At 37.3% G+C, this 24,717-nt stretch overlaps 1 protein-coding gene across 1 annotated transcript in view; it reads left to right on the top strand.

Annotated features, from left to right (window-relative positions):
- The window catches only part of UBE2R2 (ubiquitin conjugating enzyme E2 R2), a 114,579-nt gene that overhangs the window by 65,633 nt on the left and 24,229 nt on the right, over positions 1-24,717 (top strand). Inside the window, exon 2 of the mRNA XM_047831245.1 lies at positions 19,716-19,802. Coding sequence (XP_047687201.1) covers positions 19,716-19,802 — 87 coding nt within the window. The remainder of the gene's footprint in view (positions 1-19,715; positions 19,803-24,717) is intronic.

Raw genomic sequence — 24,717 nt, 5'->3', positions numbered from 1 at the left:
CTCCGTACCATCAGCGCGGAGCCTGATGTGGGGCTCAAACTCATGAACTGTGAGATCATGACCTGAGCCAAAGCCGATGCTTGAACAACTGAGCTATCCAGGCGTCCCTGGGAAGGCTTTTCTGTATTTTTGTTTGATTGTATTTTAAAAGATCTTGGGTTTGCCTAATAAGTGTAAAAACAAATACTAAGTTTTTCTATAAATCTTTTCCAGGGTTCTAGTTATGTAAATAGAGCTGTAGGAAAATGGGTCACCTAGGCACCTTGGCCTTATCTTTCTTATGTTTGTATGATAAAAATTTTTGGTTGAGATCACTTAAGGCATTTGTAGAAAACTTTTATAAGAACTTGTTTTTTAGTATTTATAATTTGTAAAGCTTTTGTATATATTATTATATAATGGTTTAGGTATTTTATTTAGTGTTTCACAGTGCTGTATTTATTTTTATTTTTATTTCATTTGTTCATTGCAAGTATATAGAAATAGTTATTTTTGCATATTCACATTGTATCCTCTAGCCTTCCTAAACTCATATTTGTTCTAGGAGCTCTTTTTGTAGATTCTTAGGGATTTTCTTCGTAGACAATCGTGTGATCTGTGAATAGAGATGGTTTTAGTTCTTCATTTCTAATATGTATGCCTTTTGTTTCCTTTCTTGCTTGATTGCACCGGCTAAGACCTCAGTGCAATGTTGAGTAAGAACAAGAGTGATAGGAGTGGACATCCTTGCCTTACTTACCATCTCATAGTGGGGCACATTCAGTTTTCCACTAATAGGTGTGACATTAGCTGTAGGATTCCTATTTTGCCAACGGTTTTTTTTTTAATCATGAATTGAATGTTTACTTTTTCATATGCTTTGTTTGTACCTATTGAGATGATCCCATGTTTTTTCCTCTTTAATCTGTTGAAATACACATCTTTTACCCAGTGTTAAATCAATTATGATTTTTAAATGTTGAACCAGCCTTGAATTTCTGTGATAAAACACTGTCATGATTTATTATTCTTTTTAATATATTGCTGGATTCCATTTGTAAGTATTTTGTTGAGGATTTTTATATGTTTGTTCATAAAGGATATTGGTTTGAAGTTTAATTTCTTGTGTGTGTCTGGTTTTTATATCAGGGTGTGGCTGGCCTCATAGAATGAATTGGAAATTATTTACCCTTATTGCATCTTCTAGAAGAGTTTGTTTAAAATTAGTGTTCCTGCTTCCTTAAATATTTGATAGAATTTGCCATCATTGATGTCTGGCTCAGGAGACTTCTTTGTGTAAAGACTTAAATACAAATTCAGTTCCTTCCTTCCTTCCTTCCTTCCTTCCTTCCTTCCTTCCTTCCTTTCTTTCTGTAAGATTTTGTTTTTAATCTCTACACCCAACGTGGGGCTTGAACCCACAACCTCCAAATTCAAGAGTTGCGTGCTCCACCGACTAAGCCAGCCAGGCACCCCCCAAATTCAATTTCTTAGTAGATATAGGACCATTTAGGTTATATATTTCATCTTTTTTTAAAATATTTTTTTAAAGTTTTTTTATTTATTTTTGAGACAGAGACAGCACATGAGCAGGGGAGGGGCAGAGAGAGAGAGGGAGACACAGAATCCGAAGCAAGCTCCAGGCTCTGAGCTGTCAGCACAGAGCTTGATGCGGGGCTTGAACTCACAGACTGTAAGATCATGACCTGAGCTGAAGTTGATGCCTAACGACTGAGCCACCCAGGCGCCCCAGTTATATATTTCATCTTAAGTACCTTTGGTACTTTGTGCTTTTTGAATAATTTGTCTATTTCATAGAATTTGTTGAATTTTGTGAGCATAAAGTCATGTGTAATGTTTCCTCATTCTTTTAATATTGGTAGGATTAGTAGTGCTGTCACTTTTTTCTGGTCTTACTACTGGTATTTGTAGACTCTCTTTTTTATTGGTTTGTCTAGAGATATGTCCATTTCCTTGATCTTTCAGAGATCTGGTTTTATTAATGTCTCACTGCAGTTTCCACATTTTTCAGTTCCATTGAGTTCTACTTTTATCTTAATTCATTTTCTTCTGCTGGCTTTTGGTTTAATTTCTTATTTTCCTAAGTTTTATTAAGCAGAAGTTTACACCATTGAATTGAAACCATTCATCTTTTATTTTTACTTTACGGAAGTGTAGTTGACATACAATATTGTATTAGTTTCAGGTGTACAACATAGGGATTCAACATTTATATATATGTTACAAAGTGATCACTACAATAAATTGAACTACCATTTGTTACCATACAAAAGTGTTACAGTATTATTAACTATATTCCTATGTTGTACATTGCATTCCCATGTCTTACTTATTTATAAAAAGAGATTTGTGTCTTCTAACCCCTCTCCCCTATGTTGTCTGCTGCCTCTCTCCTCTCTGGCAACCACCAGATTGTATTGTTCTCTATAATTATAAATCTGTTTCTCTCTCTGTTTTGTTTGTGGGTTTTTTTTTTTTTTTTTACATTCCACATATAAGTGAAATGATTCAGTATTTGCCTTTCTCTGCCTAACTTATTTTACTTAGCATAATACCTTTTAAGTATCATCCATGTTGTTGCAAATGGCAAGATTTCATTCTTTTTTATAGTTAATATTCCGTTGTATATATACCACATCTTCTTTATCCATTAATCTATCAATGGACCCTTGGGTTGCTTCCGTATTTTGGCTATTATAAATAATGCTGCAGTGAACATGGGTGCGTACATACCTTTTGGAATTAGCATTTTTTCTTTCTTTTCTTTTCTCTTTTCTTTTCTTTTCTCTTTTCTCTTCTTTTCTTTTCTTTTCTTTTCTTTTCTTTTCTTTTCTTTTCTTTTCTTTTTTGGATAAATACCCGGAAGTGGAATTGCTTGATCACATATGGTAGTTCTAATTTTAATTTTTTGAGTGAACTTCATACTGGTTTCCATAGTGGCTGCACCATTTTGCATTTCACCAAGAGTGTACAAGGGTTCCTTCTTCTCCACATCCTTGCCAACCCTTGTTGTCTTTTTATGCTGGCCATTCTGACAGGTGTGAGGTGATAACTCATTTTGATTTGCATTTCCTAATGATTAATGATGTTGAGTCTTTCCATGTATCTGTTGGCCATCTGTATGTCTTTGGAGAAATGTCTATTCAGGTCCTCTGCTCATTTTTTTTTTCTTAATGTTTATTCATTTTTTAGAGAGAGAGACAGAGAGTGAGCAGGGTAGGGGCAGAGAGAGAAGGAGTCACAGAATCTGAAGCAGGCTCTAGGCTCTGAGCTGTCAGCACAGAGCCTGACCCAGGCCTTGAATTCACACGCTGCGAGATCATGACCTGAGCTGAAGTCAGATGCTTAACCGACTGAGTCACCCAGGCACCTCTCTGCTCATTTTCTAATTGGGTTGTTTGCTTTTTTGATACTGAGCTGTGTGAGTTCTTTATATATTTTGGGTATTATCCACTTATCAGTTATATCAATTGCAAATATCTTCTCCCATTTGGTAGGTTGCCTATTTGTTTTGTTGATGATTTCTTTCACTGTGCAAAAGCTTTTTAGTTTGATGTAGTCTATTTGTTATTTTTGCTTTGTTTCCCTTGCCTGAGGAGATAGATCCCCTCCAAAATATTGCTCAGGCAGATGTCTAAGAGCTTATTGACTATGTTTTCTTCTAGGAGTTTTAGGTGTCCAGTATTAAAAACATTTAACTTATTCGATTTTTGAATTTATTTCTGTGTATGATATAAAAAAATGGTAATTTCATTCTTTTGCATGTAGTTGTCCAGTTTTGCCTGCTGAAGAAACTGTTCTCCATTGTATATTCTTGTCTCCTTTGTTGAAGGTTAATTGACTGTATAAGTGTGAGTTTATTTCTTGACTGTTCTGTTCCACTGATCTGTGTGTCTGCTTTTGTGTCAATGCCATACTAGTATTTTGATTACTATAGCTTTTAGTATATATTGAAATCAGAGAGTGTGTGATGCTTCCAGCTTTGTTTTTCTTTCTCAGGATGGCTTTGGCTATTCAAGCTCTTTTTTGGTTTCATAGAAGTTTTTGAATTATTCTGTCAAAAATGCCATTGGTACTTGGATAGGGATTGGGTTGACTCTGTAGGTTGCTTTGGGAGTATGGACATTTTAACAGTATTCTTCCATTCCATGAACACATATATATTTCCATTTATTTGTGTTGTTCCTAGTTTCTTTCATGAGTGTCTTTCATATAGTTTTCAGAGTATGGGTCTTTCACTTCCTTGGTTAAATTTATATCTAAGTATTTTATTCTCTTTGATGCAATTGTAAATGAGATTGTTGTCTTGTTTCTTTTCTGATAGTTCATTAGTATATAGAAATGTAACAGATTTATGTGTATATTAATTTTGTTTACTGCAACTTTACTGAATTCATTTATTTTAATAGCTTTTTGGTGGAGTCTTTAGGGTTTTCTGTATATGGTATATCATGTTATCTGCAAATAGTGAAAATTTTACATATTCTTTTCCAATATGGCTTCCCTCCCTCCCTCCCTCCCTCCCTCCCTCCCTCCCTCCCTCCCTTCCTCCCTTCCTTCCTTCCTTCCTTCCTTCCTTGTCTGATTGCTGTGGATAGGACTTCCAATAGTATGTTGAATAAAAGTGGCAAGAGTAGACATCCTTTTCTTGTTCCTGATCCTAGAGGAAAAGTTTCCAGCTTTTAACCATTAAGAATGATGTTACCTGTGGCTTTGTCATATCTTTGTCATATATGGCCTTTATTATGTTGTGGTGTATACCGTCTGTCATCACTTTATTGAGAGTTTTTGTCATAATGGATGTTGAATTTTATGAAATGCTTTTTCTGCTCTATTGAGATGATCGTATCATTTTTATCCTTCATTTTGTTAATGTGCTGTATCATGTTGCTTGACTTGGAGATTTTTTAAAAAGTTTATTTTGAGAGCAAGAGTGAGTGCAAGTTGGGGAGTGGGGGAGAGAGAATCCCAAGCAGGTTCTGTGCTGACAGCGTGGAGGCTTGATCCCATGAACTGAGAGATGATGGCCTGAGCTGAAACCAAGAGTCAGATGCTCAACCAACTGAGCCACCAAGGCACCTGATTTGCAGATGTTTAACCATCCTTACATCCCTGGAATAAATCCCAATTGATGATGGTGTATGATCCTTTTAATGTATTGTTGAATTTGGTTTGCTAACGTTTTGTTGCAGGTTTTTGCATCTATGTTTGTTGTGGGTAGTTGCATCTATGTTTACTAGGGATATTGACATGTAGTTTTCTTTTTTTGTGGTGTCTTTGGTTTTGGTCTCAAGGTAATTCTGGCCTTATGGAATGTGTTTGGAAGATTTCCTTCCTCCTTTATTTTTTGGAATAGTTTGAGGATAATAGGTATTAACTCTTCTTTAAAACTTTGATAGAATTCACCTGGGATCCATCTGGTCTTGGACTTTTATTTTTTTGCTCGTATTTTTATTACTGATTCAATTTCATTACTAGTAATTTGTTCAGATTTTCTGTTTTCTATTTTTGGAAGATTGTATGTTTCTAGGAATTTATTTATTTCTTTCAGGTTGCCCAATTTGTTGGCATATACTTATTCATAGTAGTCTCTTATGATCCTTTGTGTTTCTGTGGTATAGGTAATAACTTCCTTTTCATTTCTGAATTAATTTGTGCTTTTTCTCTATTTTTGATGAAAGTCTGGCTTTTTAAAAGTTTCTCAGTTTTGTTTATCTTTTCAAAGAAGAAGTTCTTAGTTTCATTGATCTTTTCTATTGTTTTCTAGTCTCTATTTCACTTATTTGCACTCTGATCTTTGTTATTTCCTTCCTTCTACTAACTTTGGGCTTTATTCTTCTTTTTCTAGTTCCTTTAGGTGGAAGATTACATTGTATTTTTGAGATTTTTCTTGTTTCTTGAGGTGGGTCTGTATTGCTGTAAAAACTCTTAGGACTGTTTTTGCTCTATCCCAGAAAATTTGGATTGTTGTGTTTCCATTTTCATTTATCTTGAGGTATTTCTTATGTCTTCTTTCATCTATTTGTTGACTCAGATTTGTTGGTTTACTGGCATGTTTTTTAGACTCCATGCATTTCTGTTCTTTTCCAGTATTTTTCTTATAATTGATTTCCAGTTTCATACTTCTGTGGTCTGAAAAGATGCTTCATGTGATTTCAATCTTAAGTTTGTTGAGGCTTATTTTGTGGCCTAATTTCAGTATGCACCTGAAAAGCATGTTTATTCTTAAGTTTTTGGATGGAATGCTCTGTATGTATTTATTAAGTACTGTGGTCTAATGTGTCTTTCTTTCTTTTCTTTCTTTTGAGAGAGAGAGCGTGCAAGCTGGGGAGGGGCAGAGAGAGGGAGAAAGAGAATCAATCCCAAGTAGGCCCCATGCTGTCAGCATGAAGCCCAATGATGCTGGGCTTGATCCCATGAGCCAACCATGAAATCATGACCTGAGCTGAAATAAGATCAGACGCCCAACCAACTGAGCCACCCAGGTGTCCCTGATCTAATGTATCTTTTAAGGCCAGTGTTTCCGTACTGTTTATCTGTGTGGATGATCTATTTGTTGATGTTAGTGGGGTGTTAAAATCCCTTGTTTTCATTGTATTACTGTCAGTTTTTTCCTTTTATATCTGTTAATGTTTATGTATTTGGGTGTCCCTGTGTGTTGGGTACATAGATATTTACAAGTGCTGTATTCTCTTGTTAATTCCTTTGTCATTATGTAATCTTTTGTTACAGTCTTTGCTTTAATGTTTATTTTGTCCCTATAAGTATTTCTTTTTATTTCCATTTGCATGGAATATCTTCTTCATCCCTTTTCTTTCTTTCTTTCTTTCTTTCTTTCTTTCTTTCTTTCTTTCTTTCTTTCTTTTAATAAATGTTTATTTTTGAGAGAGAGAGCTCGTGCGTGAGCAGGGGAGGGGCAGAAAGAGAGGGAGACCAAGGATCTGAAGCAGGCTCCGTGCCGACAGCAGAGAGCCCTGTGCAGGGCTTGAACCCATGAACCGCGAGATCATGACCTGAGCCAAAGTCGGACACAACTGACAGAGCCGCCCAGGCTGCCCCATCCCTTCACTTTCAGTTGTAGGTCTTTAGATCTGAATTGAATTTCTTTTAGGCAGTATGTATGTATGTGTGTGTGCGTGTGTGCATGCGTGTGTGTTGTGTGTGTGTGTGTGTGTGTGTGTGTGTGTGTGTGTGTGTGTCTTGGGTTTTTGGTTTTTTCCATGGGTCTTATTAATCCAGTCAGCCACCACATGTCTTTTGATGGGAGCATTTAATCTATTTACATCTAAAGCAATTATTGATAAACAGTGTATTTTATGCCATTCTACTGATTGTTTGTTGGTTGTTTTTGAAGTTCTCTGTTCCTTTCTTCTCTTGCTATCTTTCCTTGTGATGTGGTGACTTTTCTTAGTGCTATGTTTATATTTCTTTCTTTTTTTAAAAAAGTTTTTAATGTTTATTTTTTTGAGGAAGAGAGAAAGCGAGAGAGAGAGTGTAAGAGGGGAAGGAGCAGAGAGAGACAGAGGCACAGAATCCAAACCAGAGAGAGAGCTGTCAGCACAGAGCTCGATGAGGGGCTTGAACTCATGAACCGTGAGAGCATGACCTGAAATGAAGTTGGACACTTAACCAACTGAGTCACCCAAGTGACTTTGTTTTTTAAGTAGGCTGCGTGTCCACTGTGGGGCTTGAACTCATGACCCTGACATGAAGAGTTGCATGCTCTACACCTGAGCCAGCCAGGAGCCCCTGTATTTTTTTCATCTTTTTTTGTGTATCTGTTATAGGTATTTGATTTGTGATTACCATGAGGTCTATATATAACGTCCTGTATATAAAGCAGTCTATTTTAAATTTATGGTCACTTAAATTCAAGTACGTTCTAAACACTGCATTCCCCACTCCACCCCCATGTTTTATGTTTTGATGTCATATTTTACATCTTAATTATTTTGTGTATCTTTTGACAAATTATTATAGGTCTAGATGACTTTACTACTTTTGTCTTTTTAAAAAAAAATTATTTAATGTTTTTATTTATTTTTGAGACAGAGAGAGACAGAGCATGAGCAGGGGAGGGGCAGAGAGAGAGGGAGACACAGAATCCGAAGCAGGCTCCAGGCTCTGAGCTATCAGTACAGAGCCTGATGTGGGGCTCGAACTCACAGACTGTGAGATCATGACCTGAGCTGAAGTTGGACACTTAACCGACTGAGCCACCCAGGTACCCCTGTCTTTTAACCCTCATACTAACCATGTGGGTGGTTGCTGTTCTACCTTTACTATATGTTTACCTTTACCAGTGAGATTTTTTTTCTTTCATAATTATCTTATTTCTATTAATGGTCCTCCCTTATATTTTAGTTTAAAGACATCCCTATAACATTTCTTATAAGGCTAGTTTGGTTTGATGTACTTTAGCTTTTGCTGGTCTTGGAAGCTCCTATCGCTCCTTCAGTTCTGATTAACATCCTTGCTGGGTAGAGTATTCTCGGTTAATTTTTCATTTCAGCACTTTGAATATATCCTGACACTCCCTTCTGGCCTGTAAAGTTTATGCTTAGAAATCAGTTCATGGTCTTATGGGGGTTCCCTTGTATATAATTAGTTGTTTTTCTCTTGCTGCTATTAAGATTCTCTCTTTGTCATTAACTGTTGACACTTTGATTATGTGTTTTGGTTAGGTCTCTTTGGGCTCATCTTTTTTTTTTAATGTTTATTTATCTCAGAGGGGGTGGTGCAGAGAGAGAAGGAGACAGAGGATCTAAAGCCATCTCTGTGCTGACAGCAGTGAGCCCAGCGTGGGACTTGAACTCACAAACTGTGAGATCATGACCTGAGCTGAAGTCAGACACTCAACAGACTGAGCTACCCAGGCACCCCTCTTTGGTTTCATCTTATTTGAGATTCTGTGCATCCTGGACTTGGATGTATTTGCTTTGCCAGGTTAGGGATATTTATAGCCCTTATTCCTTCAAATAGATTTTCTGTCCCTTTCTTACTCTCCTCTTTAGGGACCCCTATAATTCAAATGTTAGTATGCTTGATATTGTCCTAGGAGTCCCTTAAAATATCCTCATTTTTTTTTTTTTTTTTTTTAATTTTTTTTTTCAACGTTTATTTATTTTTGGGACAGAGAGAGACAGAGCATGAACGGGGGAGGGGCAGAGAGAGAGGGAGACACAGAATCGGAAACAGGCTCCAGGCTCTGAGCCATCAGCCCAGAGCCTGACGCGGGGCTCGAACTCACGGACCGCGAGATCGTGACCTGGCTGAAGTCGGACGCTTAACCGACTGCGCCACCCAGGCGCCCAAAATATCCTCATTTTTATAATTTTTTCTTTTTTCTGTTCCTTTTGGAACCCTGGCTTATCACTGATCTATTCTTCTGTATCATCTAAGCAGCTGTTAATTCCCTGTCATGTATTTTTTCATTTCATTTATTCTTTAGTTCTAATTGGTCTTTTTAAAATTTTTTCTCTGTGCTGAAGTTCTCACTGTGTTCATCCATTCTTCTGCTGAGTTTGAGGAATATCTTTATAACATTCTTTACACTCTTTATCTGAAGTGTTTATCTCCATTTCATTTAGTTCTTTTTTCTAGATTTTGTCTTGTTATTTTGTTTAGAACATATTCCTCCCTCTCCTTGTTTTGCCTAACTCTGTTTCTGTGTATTATTTAGATCAGTTATCCTGCCTCTTCTCATCTTTTCTAATATAAATACTTAATGCTAAAAATTTTCCTCTGAGTACTGCTTTAGGTGTCATAAATTTTCATGTCATGTTTCCATATTCAATGGAAATTCGAATTCAAACTTCAAAATGTTTTCTTTTTTTTTTTTTAATTCAAAAAATTTTCTAACTAGCCCTTGGCTTCCTCTTTAAACCACAGGTTGCTTGTTCTGTTATTTAATTTCCAAATATTTGGAAATTTCCAGTTTATTTATTTATTTATTTTTTATCTTTATCCTTGAGAGACAGAGAGACAGAGAGCATGAGTTGGGGAGGTGTAGAGAGAGAAGGAGACACAGAATCCAAAGCAGTCTCCAGGCTCTGAGCTGTGAGCACAGAGCCTGATGTGGGTCTTGAACCCACAGACCATGAGATCATGACCTGAGCTGAAGTCAGATGCTTAATCAACTGAGCCACCTAGGTACCCCTCCATTTTACTTTTTGTTAATGATTTCTAGTATAATTTAGTTGTGTTTGGAGGACATGCTTTGTATGATCTTCTTTTAAATTTGTTGATATGTTTTGTGGCCCAGAATATGACATATCTTGGTACATGTTTCATGTGTCCATGAAAAGGATGTTGTTGGTGCTGTATGGTCTTCTATATCCTTGCTAATTTATTGTCTGCTTCTACTTAGAAGGAGGGAGATGATGATGCCTTCAACTATAATTTAGGATTTTTAATTTTTATTTTCAGTGATACAACTTTCTAATTATTTTGTATTCTAAAGCTCTTAGGTGCATACACTTTTAGAATTGTTACTTCTTCTTTGTGAATTGACCCCTTTAGTAACCAGATTTCCCTTTTCATCCCTGACAGTATTCTTTATTCTAAAGTGTGCTTTCTCTCATATTTCATAAAGCCATTCCAACTTTATTCTTTTCCCTACCAGTTTTTCCACTAACATCCTTTTTTAATAAATTGTGATGTAATTTACATATCATAAAATTCACCCTTTCAAAGTATACAGTTCAATAGTTTCCTTCTGTTCACAAGATTGTACAACCATCACCACCATCTAGTTCTAATATATTTCATCACCCTCAAAAGAAACCCTATACCCATTAGGAGTCACAATCCATTTTTCCCTACCAATCCTAATGTTCTTTTATTATACCTGGATCCAGTCCAGGATACGATATTGCATACAGCTGTTCCATCTCCATAGTCTCCTCCAATATTTGATGGTCTTTGTTTTTGCTTTTTTGTGACCTTGACAATCTTGAAAAGAACTGGTTAGATATTTTGTAGAATGTCTCTCAGTTTGGGTTTGTCTAATATTTTTTTTCATGATTAAACTGGGATTGTGAGTTTTGGGGTAAGAATACCACAGAGGTGAATTGTGTTTCTCACCATGTATCAGGGAGGTCATGATTTCCACGTGACTTAGCACCAGTGATGTTAAGCTTGATCACTTGGTGTAGGTGGTGTCTGCAAGGTTTCTACACTGTTAAAGTTAGTATTTCTTCCTTTCCATACTCTATTCTTAGGAAGGGAGTCATTAAGTCCAGCTCATGCTCATGGGAAAGGGAATTAAATTTTACTTTCTGAATGGGATTATCTACATAAATTTTCTGGAGTAGTACTGTAAGGAACTTATCCCATCTCCCCTTGTATTTTTTCATTCAGTAGTTTATACCAATATGCATTCATTTATAGTAATTTTGTACTTCAGGTAATTACCCAGGACCATGAATTGTTTTAGTTTTGGCCATTAGGAGCTTTTTCAGGTTGGCTCCTATGTTCTTTTGACATATTTTTTTCTTTAGCATGCCTTATTTTCACACAGTATAAGAGGCTCTAGGCTCATCCTGTATTTTCCTTGCCCCAGATCTAGAATCAAGTATTTCTCTGAAGAACTCTGGTTCCTTTTATTAGGGGATGGTAATTAAAAACCAAGATCCAAGGAACTGGATGTCCTTGTTGGTACTGGGGTGTGGCTACATTAGAGCTGCATTATTTTAAAATAAGTAGCTTTATTGTGATTGTTATTATTTATTTTTATTTGAGAGAGAGCAGGAGCAGAGAAGGCAGAGGGAGACAGAGAATCCCAATCTAGTTCCACACTCAGCATGGAGCCTGACATGGTGCTCAATCCCATAGCCCCAGGACAAGACCTGAGCTGAAATCAAGAGTTGGATGCTCAACTGACTGAACCCCCAGGCCCCTCGTTGTGATTTTAATGCTCATATACATTTATTCATTCATTCAAATTGTTTTAAAGTAATTAAAAAAAAATTTTTTTTTAATGTTTATTTATTTTTGAGACAGAGAGAGACAGAGCATGAATGGGGGGAGGGTCAGAGAGATAGGGAGATACAGAATCCGAAGCAGGCTCCAGGCTCTGAGCCGTCAGCACAGAGCCCGACGCGGGGCTCAAACTCACGGACCATGAGATCATGACCTGAGCCAAAGTCGGACGCTTAACCGACTGAGCCACCCAGGCGCTCCTAAAGTAATTTTTTAAAAAATGTTTTGAATGCTTATTTATTTTTGAAAGAGAGAGTGAGAGAGACAGAGCATGAGCAGGGGAGCGGCAGAGAAGGAGACACAGAATCTGAAGGAGGCTCCAGGCTCTAAGCTATCAGCACAGAGCCCAATGTGGGGCTTGAACCACAAGTTGTGAGATCATGACCCGAGCCAAAGTTGGACGCTTAACCGACTGAGCCACTCAGGTGCCCCAAGAATATTAATTAGAGTTGTTTTAAATTCCCAGTCAGATGATTCTATGCCAGATAACTCTAACCAAATAATCTATGCCATATTTGGTTGTGATAATTGCTCTGTCTCTTTATTTTTTCCTTTTTGTATGCCTTGTGATTTTTTTCTTGATAGTTGGATATGATGTACCCAGCTATAAGGAACTCAGTAAATAGGCCTTAGTAAAATGGTAGTGAGGTAGTGGGTGGAGGAAGTGCATTCTATATTCCTATGATTAGGGCTTAGTCTCAGTGAGCCTTTGCCTCTGGACTGTGAGTTTAATCACAAGCATTTTTCATTGTCTTCTTTTTTCTTCTTGTCTAACTGTGTTTGCTCTTTCTCAGGACTCTTTTGGCTATTCTGGGTCCCCTAAATTACAACCTTATATGAATTCTGGTACCAGCTTTTCCATTTCTATAAGGAAGGCAGCTGGAATTTCCATAAAATGATGTTGAATCTGAAGATCGGTTTGGGGAGGGTTGCCATCTTAACAGTATTAAGTCTTGCTGTCCATGAATATGCAATATCTTTCCATTTGTGTATGTCTTTAATTTCTTTCAACAGTGTTTTGTATTTTTCAGAGTATAAATTTTGTACCACTTTCATTAAATTTATTTTTAAGTGTTTTATTTTGATGCTACTATAAGTGATTTTCTTCATTTCATTTTCAGTTAATTAAATGCTACTATATAGAAATATAATTGATGCTGCTATCTTGATCTTTTATCCTGCAACCTTGCTGAACCTGTTTACTTGTTCTGATGACTTTGAGTGGATTCTTTTGAATTTTTTATGTATAAGCTCATGTTATCTGCAGATACATATAACTTTACTTTCTTTCCAACCAATCGGTATACCTTTTATTTAATTTCCTTGCTCAATTGCCTTAGCTATCATCTCCAGTACAATGTTGAAGAGAAGTGGTGAGAGTGGTGAAAGCAGACATCCATGTCTTATTTCTGAAATTAGGGGGAAAGCGTTCAGTATTTCACTGTTAGATATGATGTTAGAGTTTTTTAAATTAATGCCCTTTACCAAATTGAGGAATTTCCCTTTTTGAGTGTTTTAAATTATTATGGGGTATTCAGTTTTTGAGTTCTTAGTGGTTGCCCTGGGGATTACAATCAATACCTTATAACTGTGGTAGTTCATTTAATACCATCTTAATTTCAATAGCATACAAAAATTTTGCTCCTAAACACACACATAGCCAACAGAACATGAAAAATGTTCAACATCACTAATGCAAATCAAAACCACAGTGATATATAACCTCACACCTGTCAGAATGACTAAAATCGAAAACACAAGATGGGGTGCCTGAGTGGCTCGATTGGTTAAGCATCCAACTCTTGATTTCGGCTCAGGTCATGATCTCACGGTTTGTAAGATCGAGCCCTGGTTCAATCTCTGTCTCTCCCCCTCTTTCTACCCCTCCCCTGTGCTCTTGTGGGCACACTCTTTCTCTCTCAAAATAAATAAATGAACATCTTCAACAAACAACAAAAAAAGAAACAAGTATTGGTAAGGGTGTGGAGAAAAAGGAACTTTTGTTGATAGAAATGCAAACTGGCGCAGCCACTGTAGAAAACACTGTGGAGATTCCTTAAAAAATTAAAAATAGGATGAATCACTATATGATTTAGTAATTCCACTACTGGGTATTTACCCAAAGAATATGAAAACACTAACTCAAAAAGATATATGCACCCCTATGTTTATTGCAGCATCATTTACAGTAGCCAGGTAAGGAAGCAACCCAAATGTCTATCCATAGATGAGTGGATAAAGAAGATGTGGAGTGTGTGTGTATACGTTTACGCATGTGCACACACACAATGGAATATTACTTAGCTATAAAAAATAATGAAACTTGCCATTTGTAACAACTTGGATAGATCTAAAGGATATATTGCTAAGTGAAATAAGTTAGTCAAAGAAAGACAAATACCATGTGATTTCTCTCATATGTGGAATTTAAGAAAGAAAACAAAAGAGACAAAAAAGTAGACTCTTTAATGTAGAGAATAAACAATTTGGTGGTTATGGGGGGAGGATGGGTGAAATAGGTGAAGGGGATTAAGAGTACAATTATTGTTTTGAGCACTGAGTAATGTACAGAATTGTTGAATCACTATGTTGTACTTCTGAAACTAATACAAACTATATGTTAATTATACTTGAATTAAAAAAATAAAAAAAAATTTTAGCTCTTTACAACTCCGTTCCCTTTACTTTTTTCTTAATATTGCCATACAAATTACAACTTTATATATTATGTGCCCATCAACAAAAATTTTTTAAATATTTTTTAATGTTTTTATTTATTTTTGAGAGAAAGGGGGTGGGCAGATAGAGAGAGGGAGATACAAAATCCGAAGCAGGCTCGAGGCTCCGAGCTGTCAGCATAGAGCCCGGCCCGGGGCTCAAACTCACAGACTGTGAGATCATAACTTGAGTCGTGAAGTCAGATGCCTAACCAACCTAGCCACCCAGGTACCCCCATCAACAAAATTTTTAATTTTAGAGGCAGAATGAGCATGCAAGCAGGGTAGAAGGGCAGAGGAAGAGAGAGAATCCCAAGCAGGTTCCACACTCAGTGCAGAGCCTGACATGGGGCTCAATCCCACAACCGTGGGTTCATGACCTGAGTGGAAATCAAGAGTCAGACACTTGGGATGTCTGAGTGGCTCAGTCAGGCAAGTGTCCACCTTCAGCTCAGGTCATGATCTCACAGTCAATGAGTTCGAGCCCCACATTGGGCTCTGTGCTGACAGCTTAGAGCCTGGAGCCTGCTTTGGATTCTGTGTCTCCCTCTCTCTGCCCCTCCCCTGCTCATGCTCTGTCTTTCTCTGTTTCAGAAATAAACATTAAAAAAAAAAAAAAGAAAAGGAATCAGACACTCAACCGACTGAGCCATTCAAGTGCCCCAACAGATTTATAATTATTACATTATGTAATTGTTTTTTAAAAAAATTTCATTAAATGTTTGAGAGACAGAAAGAGAAAGAGAAAGAGACCTAGCAAGGGAGGGGCAAAGAGAGAGGGAAACACAGAATCCGAAGCAGGCTTCAGGCTCCAAGCTGTCAGGGCAGAGCCCAACGTGGGGCTTGAACTCACAAACTGCAAGATTGTGACCTGAGCTGAACTTGAACAGTTAACTGACTGAGCCACCCAGGTGCCCCTGTAAATGTCTTTTAAATTAGATAGAAGGGAAAAAGAGTTATAAACCAAAAAATACATTTATAATTATGAGTTCTCAGTTTTCATGTATCTAATAATATTTTTTTAATTAAAATTTTTTTAATGTTTATTTTTTGAGAAACAGACAGATTGCAAGCAGAGGAGGAGCAGAGAGGTGGGGAGGAGACACAATCTGAAGCATGCTCTAGGCTCTGAACTGTGAGCACAGAGCCCAGCGCAGAGCTCAAACTCACGAACTGTGAGATCATGACCTGAGCTGAAGTTGGACACTTAACCAATGGAACCAGCCAGGTGCCCCTAATTTTTTTCAATGTTTCTTTATTTTTAAGAGAGAGAGAGAGAGAGAGAGAGAGAGAGAGTGCGTGCAAGCAGGGGAGGGGCACAGAGAGAAAGAGACACAGAATCCAAAGCAGCCTCCAGGCTGTGAACTGTCAGCACAGAGCCTGATCTGGGCCTCTAACCCACGAACCTTGAGATCATGACCTGAGCCAAAGTTGGACACTTAACCGACGGAGCCACCCAGGCACTCCACACTTATCTAGTAATATCTTATTCATTTTATTTTATTTATTTTTAATTAATTCTATTCATTTTTTGTTTATTAGAGAGAGAGAGAGAGAGAGAGAGAGAGAGAGAGAGAGATGGAGTCTGAGTGGGGGAGGGGCAGAGAGAGACGGAGCACAGAATCTGAAGCAGGCTCTAGGCTCTGAGCTGTCAGCACAGAGCGGAACTCATGAACTCCGAGATCATGACCTGAACCGAAGTCAGACGCTTAATCGACTGAACCACCCAGGCACCCCTATCTAGTAATCTTTTAATACACCTTCAGTTTTTGAAGAAGAGTTTTGCTGGTTATGGAAATTTTGGTTGATAAGTTTTGTTCTTTCAGCACATTTAATGTCATTTTACTGCTTTCTGGCTTCCTAGTTTCTGATTAGAAATGATGTCTTATTGAGGATCTCTTTTGCTTGATCAATTGTGTCTCTTGCTGCTTTGAAGATTGTCTTTGGCTTTCAGTAGTGTTTGATTATGATATCTCTAAATGTGAATCTGAGTTGATTCTATTGGCAGTTTGTTGAACTTGTTTATGAGGCTTAATGTTTTTCATTAAAATTGGATTTTGGGGGCAGTTATTTCATCAAATATTCCTTTTTGCTCCTTTGTTTCCTTTCTTGCTGGGATTCCCAGTATGCATATGTTGGTATGCTTGTTAGTGTCCCACAGGTCTCTGAGGCATAGTTGTTTTTTTTATTTCTTAGATGAAATAATGTAAATTGATGTATCTTCAGTTTCACTGATTGTTTTTTCCTCTTGTTCAAATCTGTTCAGCCCATTTAGCTTTTTGTGGTTATTATAATTGTACTTTGCCACCCCAGAATTCCTATTGGGTTTTTTCCCCCCTCAAAAGCTATTCCCTTTTTTTAATAATTTCTCTTCATTGATATTCTCAGTGTGGTGAGACCTTTTTCCCATACTGTCCTTAGTTCATTAGCCATGGCTTCCTTTAATCCTTTAAACATTTAATGCAGCTGATTTAAGAACTTGCCTGGTAAATTCAGTATCTGGACTTTGAGTTTCTGTTGATCGGTTTTCTACCCTGTGTATGGGCCATACTTTGTGTTGTTTTCTTTCTTGCCATGTTCTGTAGTATTGTGTTGAAAACTGGATGTTTGAGTAATACAATGTGGCAACAGAATTTTTTGTTGCCATCATTGTAATTGTTTCCTTGCTTAGTGGCTTTTTTCTGACCCAGTTCTGTTTTGTCTATATTCGTGTGTGTGTGTGTGTGTGTGTGTGTGTGTGTGTGTGTGTGTGTGTAAAATGTTTATTTAGTTTTGGGGGGGTGGTGGGTAGACAGAGGATCTGAAGCAGGCTCTGTGCTGACAGCAGAGAGCCCAATGTGGGGCTCAAACTCACAAACTGTGAGATCATGACGTGAGCCAAAGATGGACGCCTAACCGACCTAGCCCCCCAGGCACCACTGTTTTGTCTATATTTTTATATGTGGCCAGTAAAGTCTCCACTTGGTTAGTTTAATGATCAGCTAATGATTGGACAGCAATTTCCTTAGTTTGATTTGATTTGATTTCCTGATACCAAGAAGTCTCCTGGGCATTGTAAGAGGAGTTCTGTGTGCATATTGAATGAAGCATGCCTTTAACACTCAGTTATGCAGTTTTGAACTCTGCCTTAGCCTTTGTACAGATCTGTACAGATCCTTCAGTATAGCCAGAGATGCCAGTTTAGGGCCTTCTGATGAATTCTCATGACTTTCCTGAACATGTGTAGAGCCTGGGCATACACAGCCCTACATATGGGCCAGTATTCTAGATTCTTGGGAATTTGTTAGAGTTTTTCAAAGTCCTTATGCACATCTCATATCCTTACTTTTCCTCTTTTTTTTTTTTTTTTTTTAATGTTTGTTTATTTTTGGGAGATCACAAGTGGGAAAGGGGCAGAGAGAGGGGGACAGAGGATCCGAAGCGGGCTTTTCACTGACAGCAGCAAGCCTGGTGAGGGGCTTGAACTCAACAACAGCGAGATCATAACCTGAGCTACTCAGGTGCCCCTAAATGTTTATTTTTGAGAGACAGCGCGAGCACAGGAGGGGCAGAGAGAGAGGAAGACAGAGAATCCGAAGTGGGCTCTGCACTGACAGCAGACAGCCTGATGCGGGGCTCAGACTCAGGAACAGTGAGATCATGACCTGAGCCAAAGTCGGACGCTTCATGGACTGAGCCATCTAGTCGCCCCTGTCCTTGCTTTTCTCATTAAATTTTTTGGCTAGTCCGTTGTTTGACCTAACAAGCAGCTTTAAAGTTCAGCATTTGCCTGTCGTTGTTGTTAGCAAACACATCCATGGAAAGTTATTTTGACACTGCCCAAGCTATAGATCAGGTCAAATGTAGATAGTCTTGCAAGTGAATTTTTCTAGGGAACCATCAAAAATGTCAGGTAGTGACAGTTCTTTGGGATTAAGGCTTGGAAGAAATTTCAGCACATTCTGTGACTCCTTGTCTTCACTTTGAATGTGATATATTAGTTTTAATTACCATAGCTCCTGGAGAGCAGGTCATGGGACTGGGACAAGTTAAAACACCACAAAGTTCCAATGTTCTTACTGAGGGTCAGCTCTTTTTCTTGAATAGAGGCTCCTTGAATTACTGCAAACCTTTGGTTATTTTCTACATTCTGAAGAATTGAGTCTTAAAATTTTTGCCAATTTTCTTATTGCTTTTATCAAGAGAAGAATTTTTGAGGGTCCTGACTTGCTATGATTACTGGGTTTTGTAGCTTATTTAGTCTTAGCTTGTCCTTCTATCCCTTTCTCAGGCTCTTTTACTATACTGTTAAATGAGTGTCTTTCTGGGTTTCTTCATATTTGAAATATGGTATACTGTAAGAGTAAGAGTAAGAAACAATCCAAATGTCCCAAAATACAGAAATCATTTATTTAAAATGATTTATCTAATATCCCTATGATGGAATGTTACACAGATACTAACAATCATCTATTTAGAGACTATTTTGTAGGAAAATGTATGATACGGATGGGGAAAAATTATAAAATTCAGTATATTCAAATTTTTGAAAATAAGTTTTGTAAAGAAACAAACATGTATATACCAAAAAAACTGCTGGAAGGAGCTGTATCAAAATATTAGCATTTATTATTTCTGGGTAGTATTTAAATCAGGTGAGTTATAAATGATTTTTGTTCTGTATTATGTACCATAAGGTTGTATTAGTTATTTTTTGTGTTAAAAATAAATGTAGCAATTAGTATGACATACCTGTACCTATTACTATTTTTCACTCATATTAATGTAATGAAAAATTATTTGACTGTTGAGTTTGGGTGATTTAATATAAGCTCTTATGAATATTTGAAAAAACGCTATAAGAACATTAATAGTAACTCTGACATTGGGGCTAACAAAATGTATATGAGTAGTTGTTAATCCTAAGAGTTTACTCCATAGAAAGTTTAATTTCACTGGGATATAATAGGGTGAATTATTAGGCAGATGAAAAACCTATAGTCTCATTTATTAGCATTTCATTTTTTTCCTTTTCAGGCGCATATTAAATTTCCTATTGACTACCCGTATTCACCACCTACCTTCAGATTCTTGACCAAAATGTGGCACCCCAACATTTATGAGGTAAGAGACATATGTTGTGAATTTCTCTGAAGATTCATTTTTTAGATACAGTCCTGCAAAATAACCTATGCATCTCAGTATGCTGTGGTAGTTATGCTCTAGCCACAAGGGAGTATTCATGGTTCCCCACTTGTAGTTACTAGTCTCTAGTTTAATTGTTCCAAATTGAAGGTTGTTTCATAATACTGGTGTATTCTGCACATAGATATGTTTATATATAATATATATAAAGCTTAAATTTTTTTTTAAGCTTATTTATTCTGAAAGAGTATGATTGGGGTAGAGGCAGAGAGACAGGGAGAGAGAATTCCAAGCAGGCTCTATGCTGACACAGCACAGAGCCCAACAAGGGGCCCAAACCCACAAATTGTGAGATCATGACCTGAGCCAAAGTCAAGAGTTGGATGCTTAACCACCTGACCCACCCAGGCAACCCTAGATTTTTTTTTAAGAGAGAGGGGCATGCAAGCAGGGGAGAGGGGCAGAGGGAAAGAGAGAGGTGATCTCAAGCAGGCTTCATCCTCAGCGTGGAGCCCGATGTGAGGCTTGATCTCATGACCCTGGGATCATGACCTGAGCCAAAATCAAGAGTCTGATGCTCAACCAACTGAGCCACCCAGGGACCCCTATTATATTTAAGATTGAGACTTTGAATCATTGTTGCTATTCCTAAGATTATACTGCCTAGGTGTTAAGATTGGCATTTTAAAAATTTAGTGTATAAAGTCATACAAATTACTATCCTCTAGCTTCACAGCAAGGGTTACCTGTTGCTATGATCACAGATTGAGCTTCTCAGGGGAATTTATCCTACTACATTTGGACTGGCCTCCTTTTAGTAATTGCTTCAGAGCAGTTGAGAACCTCTTTTAGAATAAATCCAAGGTGAGGTTCTTCTACAGAACATTTCACATGCCTGAGGGAGTGATTTCTAGTTTTGTTGGTGAAAGACACTTAGCTTTGGGCTAATCTATAACCATGTTGGAATGATGCGTTTTGTTTCTCAGGATCATTATGTAAAGGACCTCTAAAATATCCTTATAGTCCACTCCTTTACCATTTTGTAATATTTTTCATTGTATTAAGGCTCTGAGGTGGTCTTACTTTATTGAAGCTGTGGACCATGCATTAAAATTCCTTTTTAAAATTTGCAGCCTTAGTCATATAGTCCCTTCTTTTGCTCTGGTGGATATTGGGAAGCTCCTTTGCTCCAGAAACAGAGCAACATAATGCCTGTAGGCAAGAAATGAAGAACTTGCTCTAGAGCTCTGAACCCTGAATTTGGATCTCCATATAAATCAGCACACTGGAGCAAGCAGCTTTATTGTTTTACACAATTTACTTTTTCTTCGAGGCATTATCTTTGCCTTTCTTTTCTTTAAACAAGACAAACTGGTGCTCAAAAGGTGATGTGTAGTTACATTTCCAGAAATAAGCTCCCAGAATTTGTTTTCTTTAATGTCTTTAGTATTTGAGATAATCACAATATTTATAAACAATAGTGAATACCTTAACACTATTCTGTATAACAGAGTTACCCCTTGTAGGAGATAGACTATAGAAACAATTCACTGTTTAAGAAGTTCAAAACGAGTTCAGCACACGTAGAAATACTTCTGTGTTTCTGTCCATGTAGTATTTATGGATTTTATATAGCATGAGTGAAGTGAGAAGACTCAAGCTTTTGTTTTGCTATTAAGAACTAATTCACCTAAAAGCCATGTATTCACTTGTTTCCATTCTGAAGTTACCTAATCCCAAACTCCTCTCAAAGAGAAACAAAAGGGGCGCCTGGGTGGCTCAGTCGGTTGAGCGTCTGACTTCAGCTCAGGTCATGGTCTTGCAGTTCAGGAGTTCGAGCCCCGCGTCGGACTCTGTGCTAACAAACCGTCCCCTGCTCATGCTCTGCGTCTGTCTCTCAAAAATAAATAAATGTTAAAAAAAAAAAAGAAACAAAAAAACAAGGAAAAGGATTCAAAACTGTGAAGGAATAAAGTGTATGTAAACTTCCCTTTCGACTATTTTTTCACTATTAAAGTAGACTATTTAGTTCTGTCTCAAGACTTAGCATTGGATCATTATTTTTTAAAAAGTTTTTTTCATATTCATAATCAAATTTTCAATGGGAAAATAATTCATTCGTATCTTATAAATATGCAGTTGTTTTCCATGCCACAAATGTTTACTTTTTAATTTTTTTAATGTTTATTTAGTTTTGAGAGACAGAGCACGAGTAGGGGAGGAACACAGAGAGAAGGAAGCACAGAATCTGAAGTAGGCTCCAAACTCTGACCTGTCAGCACAGAGTCCTGACGTGGGGCTCAAACCCATGAACCACGAGATCATGACCTGAGCCAAAGTTGGATGCTTGAGCAACTGAGCCACCCAGGAGCCCCTAATGTTTTCTTTTTAAAGAAGTGATAAAGCGTGGTTAGGAATTTAATTTGATATAGTCATGGTGGTCATAAGAGACTTATAGGGCGCCTGGTTGGCTTAGTCAGCAGAGCATGTGACTCTTGATCCTTGGGTTGTGAGTTCAAGCCCTACTTTGAGTGTAGAGATTACGTAAAAAAATAAAATCTTTGGGGTGCCTGGGTAGCTCAATGGGTTGATCATCTAACTCTTGATTTAGGGTCATGGGATTGAGCCCCATGTCAGACTCTGCACTGAGTATGCAGCCTGCTTGAGATTGTCTCTCTCTCTTTCTCTCTGCTCGTACACTCTGTCTTTAAAATGAAATGAAACAAAATAAAATAAATCTTTAAAAAACAGAGAGAGACTCTTCTCACATAAGTTAATTTATCTTTGCTACACTTTGGAAATGATTATCAGAATTGAACTTTTTGAGGGCCTATGTTCGTATTTGTGATTCTAAAGGTTGGGGCTCATGTTTCTTGGCCAAAGGGATATTCTTGTTGGTTGTTGCTCTCACCTACCTGTGTTGTCACCTGTGGTAGACACGTGGTGGACCTTGAGGTCAAATTGCTGTAGTCATCAAAATGTTTACTGCAGTGTTATTTATAATAGAATTAGAGATGGGGGAGGGGCAGTGAAACAAACCAATCAAAAATACAAAAGTAGAAGACTATTCAAATGCCAGAAAAAGGGACTTGATGGAAGAGTTTTGGGAAGGTTCCTGCGTAGCCCAGTCAGTTAAGCGTCTGACTCTTGATTTCAGCTCAGGTCATGATCTTACGGTTCATGGGTTGGAGCCCTGTGTCAGGCTCTGTGCTGACAGCTCAGAGCCTGAAGCCTGCTTTGGATTCTTTGTCTCCCCCTCTCTCTGCCCCTCCCTGCTCACGCTCTCTGTCTCTCTCTCTCAAAAATAATCATTAAAAAAAAAAGTAAAAAAATAAAAGAAGTTTTTGCTACATTAACTTCACAAGCATTAAAAATAAATATTGTAAAGACTGTTATTGTTAGAAAATAAGTTATAATGTTATTTTTTAAAATAACTTTTTAAAGTTTATTTTTATTTATTTTTGAGAGATAGAGAGTGAGCAGGGGAGGAGCAGAGAGGGGGACAGAATCCCAAGCAGGCTTCGCTCTATCAGCGCAGAGCCCACTGTGGGGCTTGAGCTCAAAATCTGTGAGATCATGACCTGAGATGAAACCAAGAGTCAGACACTTAACTGACTTAGCCACCCAGGTGCCCCTATTATGTGAAGTTTTAAAAATTACAAGAGCTTTTGTTACAGTTTTGCTAAATACATCAATGTACACATTACTACAGCCCCGAAAGAAGTAAACGCTGCAGTATATATGAATGAATTTAATTATTTTAACATTACCTTTATCATTGCCATATTTGTGAAATTTATAAATATCAAGGGGGAACTTGGAGAACAAAGGAAATTTAATATGAACTTGTCATCAGTGATTGTACTACTATGTATCTACTCCTGTCTACTTTGTAATATGTTGAGTGAACTCAAAAATAGTTTCATGGTTACATGTAACTGCGTTCTCAGAAGTAGACAGCCAACAAACTCCATTTGCCTGGCCATGTATTAAAATGAGGCTTTCATACACCCTGTAATGCACTGTGAACTTTACAGCTATGGCAACTCAGAATCTCTCTGTTCTTTAGAATTTAGTAAATAAAAAATATATATATTTTTAGAATAGACTAATTTTTAGAGTAGTTTTAGATTCACTGCAAAATTGAGTGGAAAGCACACACTATTTGATCTTTTTAGTACTAGTGAGTTGTGAAACACAGTATGAAGCTTTACTTAAAAAACATAATAGGGGCACCTGGCTAGCTCAGTCAGAAGAGCATGTGACTCTTGATCTCGAGGTTGTGAGTTTGAGCCCCATGGTGCATGTAGAGGTTACTTAAATTTTTAAAAAAAGTAAAAATATAAATATTTCAGATGTTTGTTTTTTTTTTTTATGAAGGAGTATACAAGTCATTTTTCCTATATAGTGTGCACAGGTAAATGTCAACCAGTGCAGTCACGAAATGAAAGTTCCTGTATGTTGGTGTCTTTTAGTCTGCTTGACAGCCAGTAATAAAATATTTTGCTGTTTCACTTATGGTTCTGGTTCTGAAGAGTTATTCTTCATTCTAGAACCCAGATTATTCTCAAATCATTATACTAATTTGTATAGCTTCCAGCATTATAAAGATGTATCAATTTGGCTACTATTCCACTGTCATTAGGGCATGGGATGTTTAAATATTATTGTTTTAATAATGATTAAAAATAGACCCTACTGTTCTAATATGCTTTTCCTAAGTCATGTTGTCTTAGCTTGGGCTGCTATAACAGTACCATAGAGGGGATGGCTTAAAGAAAAGGAATATATTTTCTCACAGAATAGGAAGCTAGAAGTCCAAGATCAAGGTGCCAGCATGGTTAGTTTCTGAAGACTCTTCTGCTTTATCTCTCTGTCCTTAGAAGGCTTGAGT

The sequence above is a fragment of the Prionailurus viverrinus genome, chromosome D4 (assembly GCF_022837055.1).
Source record: "Prionailurus viverrinus isolate Anna chromosome D4, UM_Priviv_1.0, whole genome shotgun sequence".
Lineage (NCBI taxonomy): Eukaryota > Metazoa > Chordata > Mammalia > Carnivora > Felidae > Prionailurus > Prionailurus viverrinus.
The sequence above is the reverse complement of the archived record's forward strand: the minus strand, read 5'-3'. Positions and strand labels throughout refer to the sequence as shown.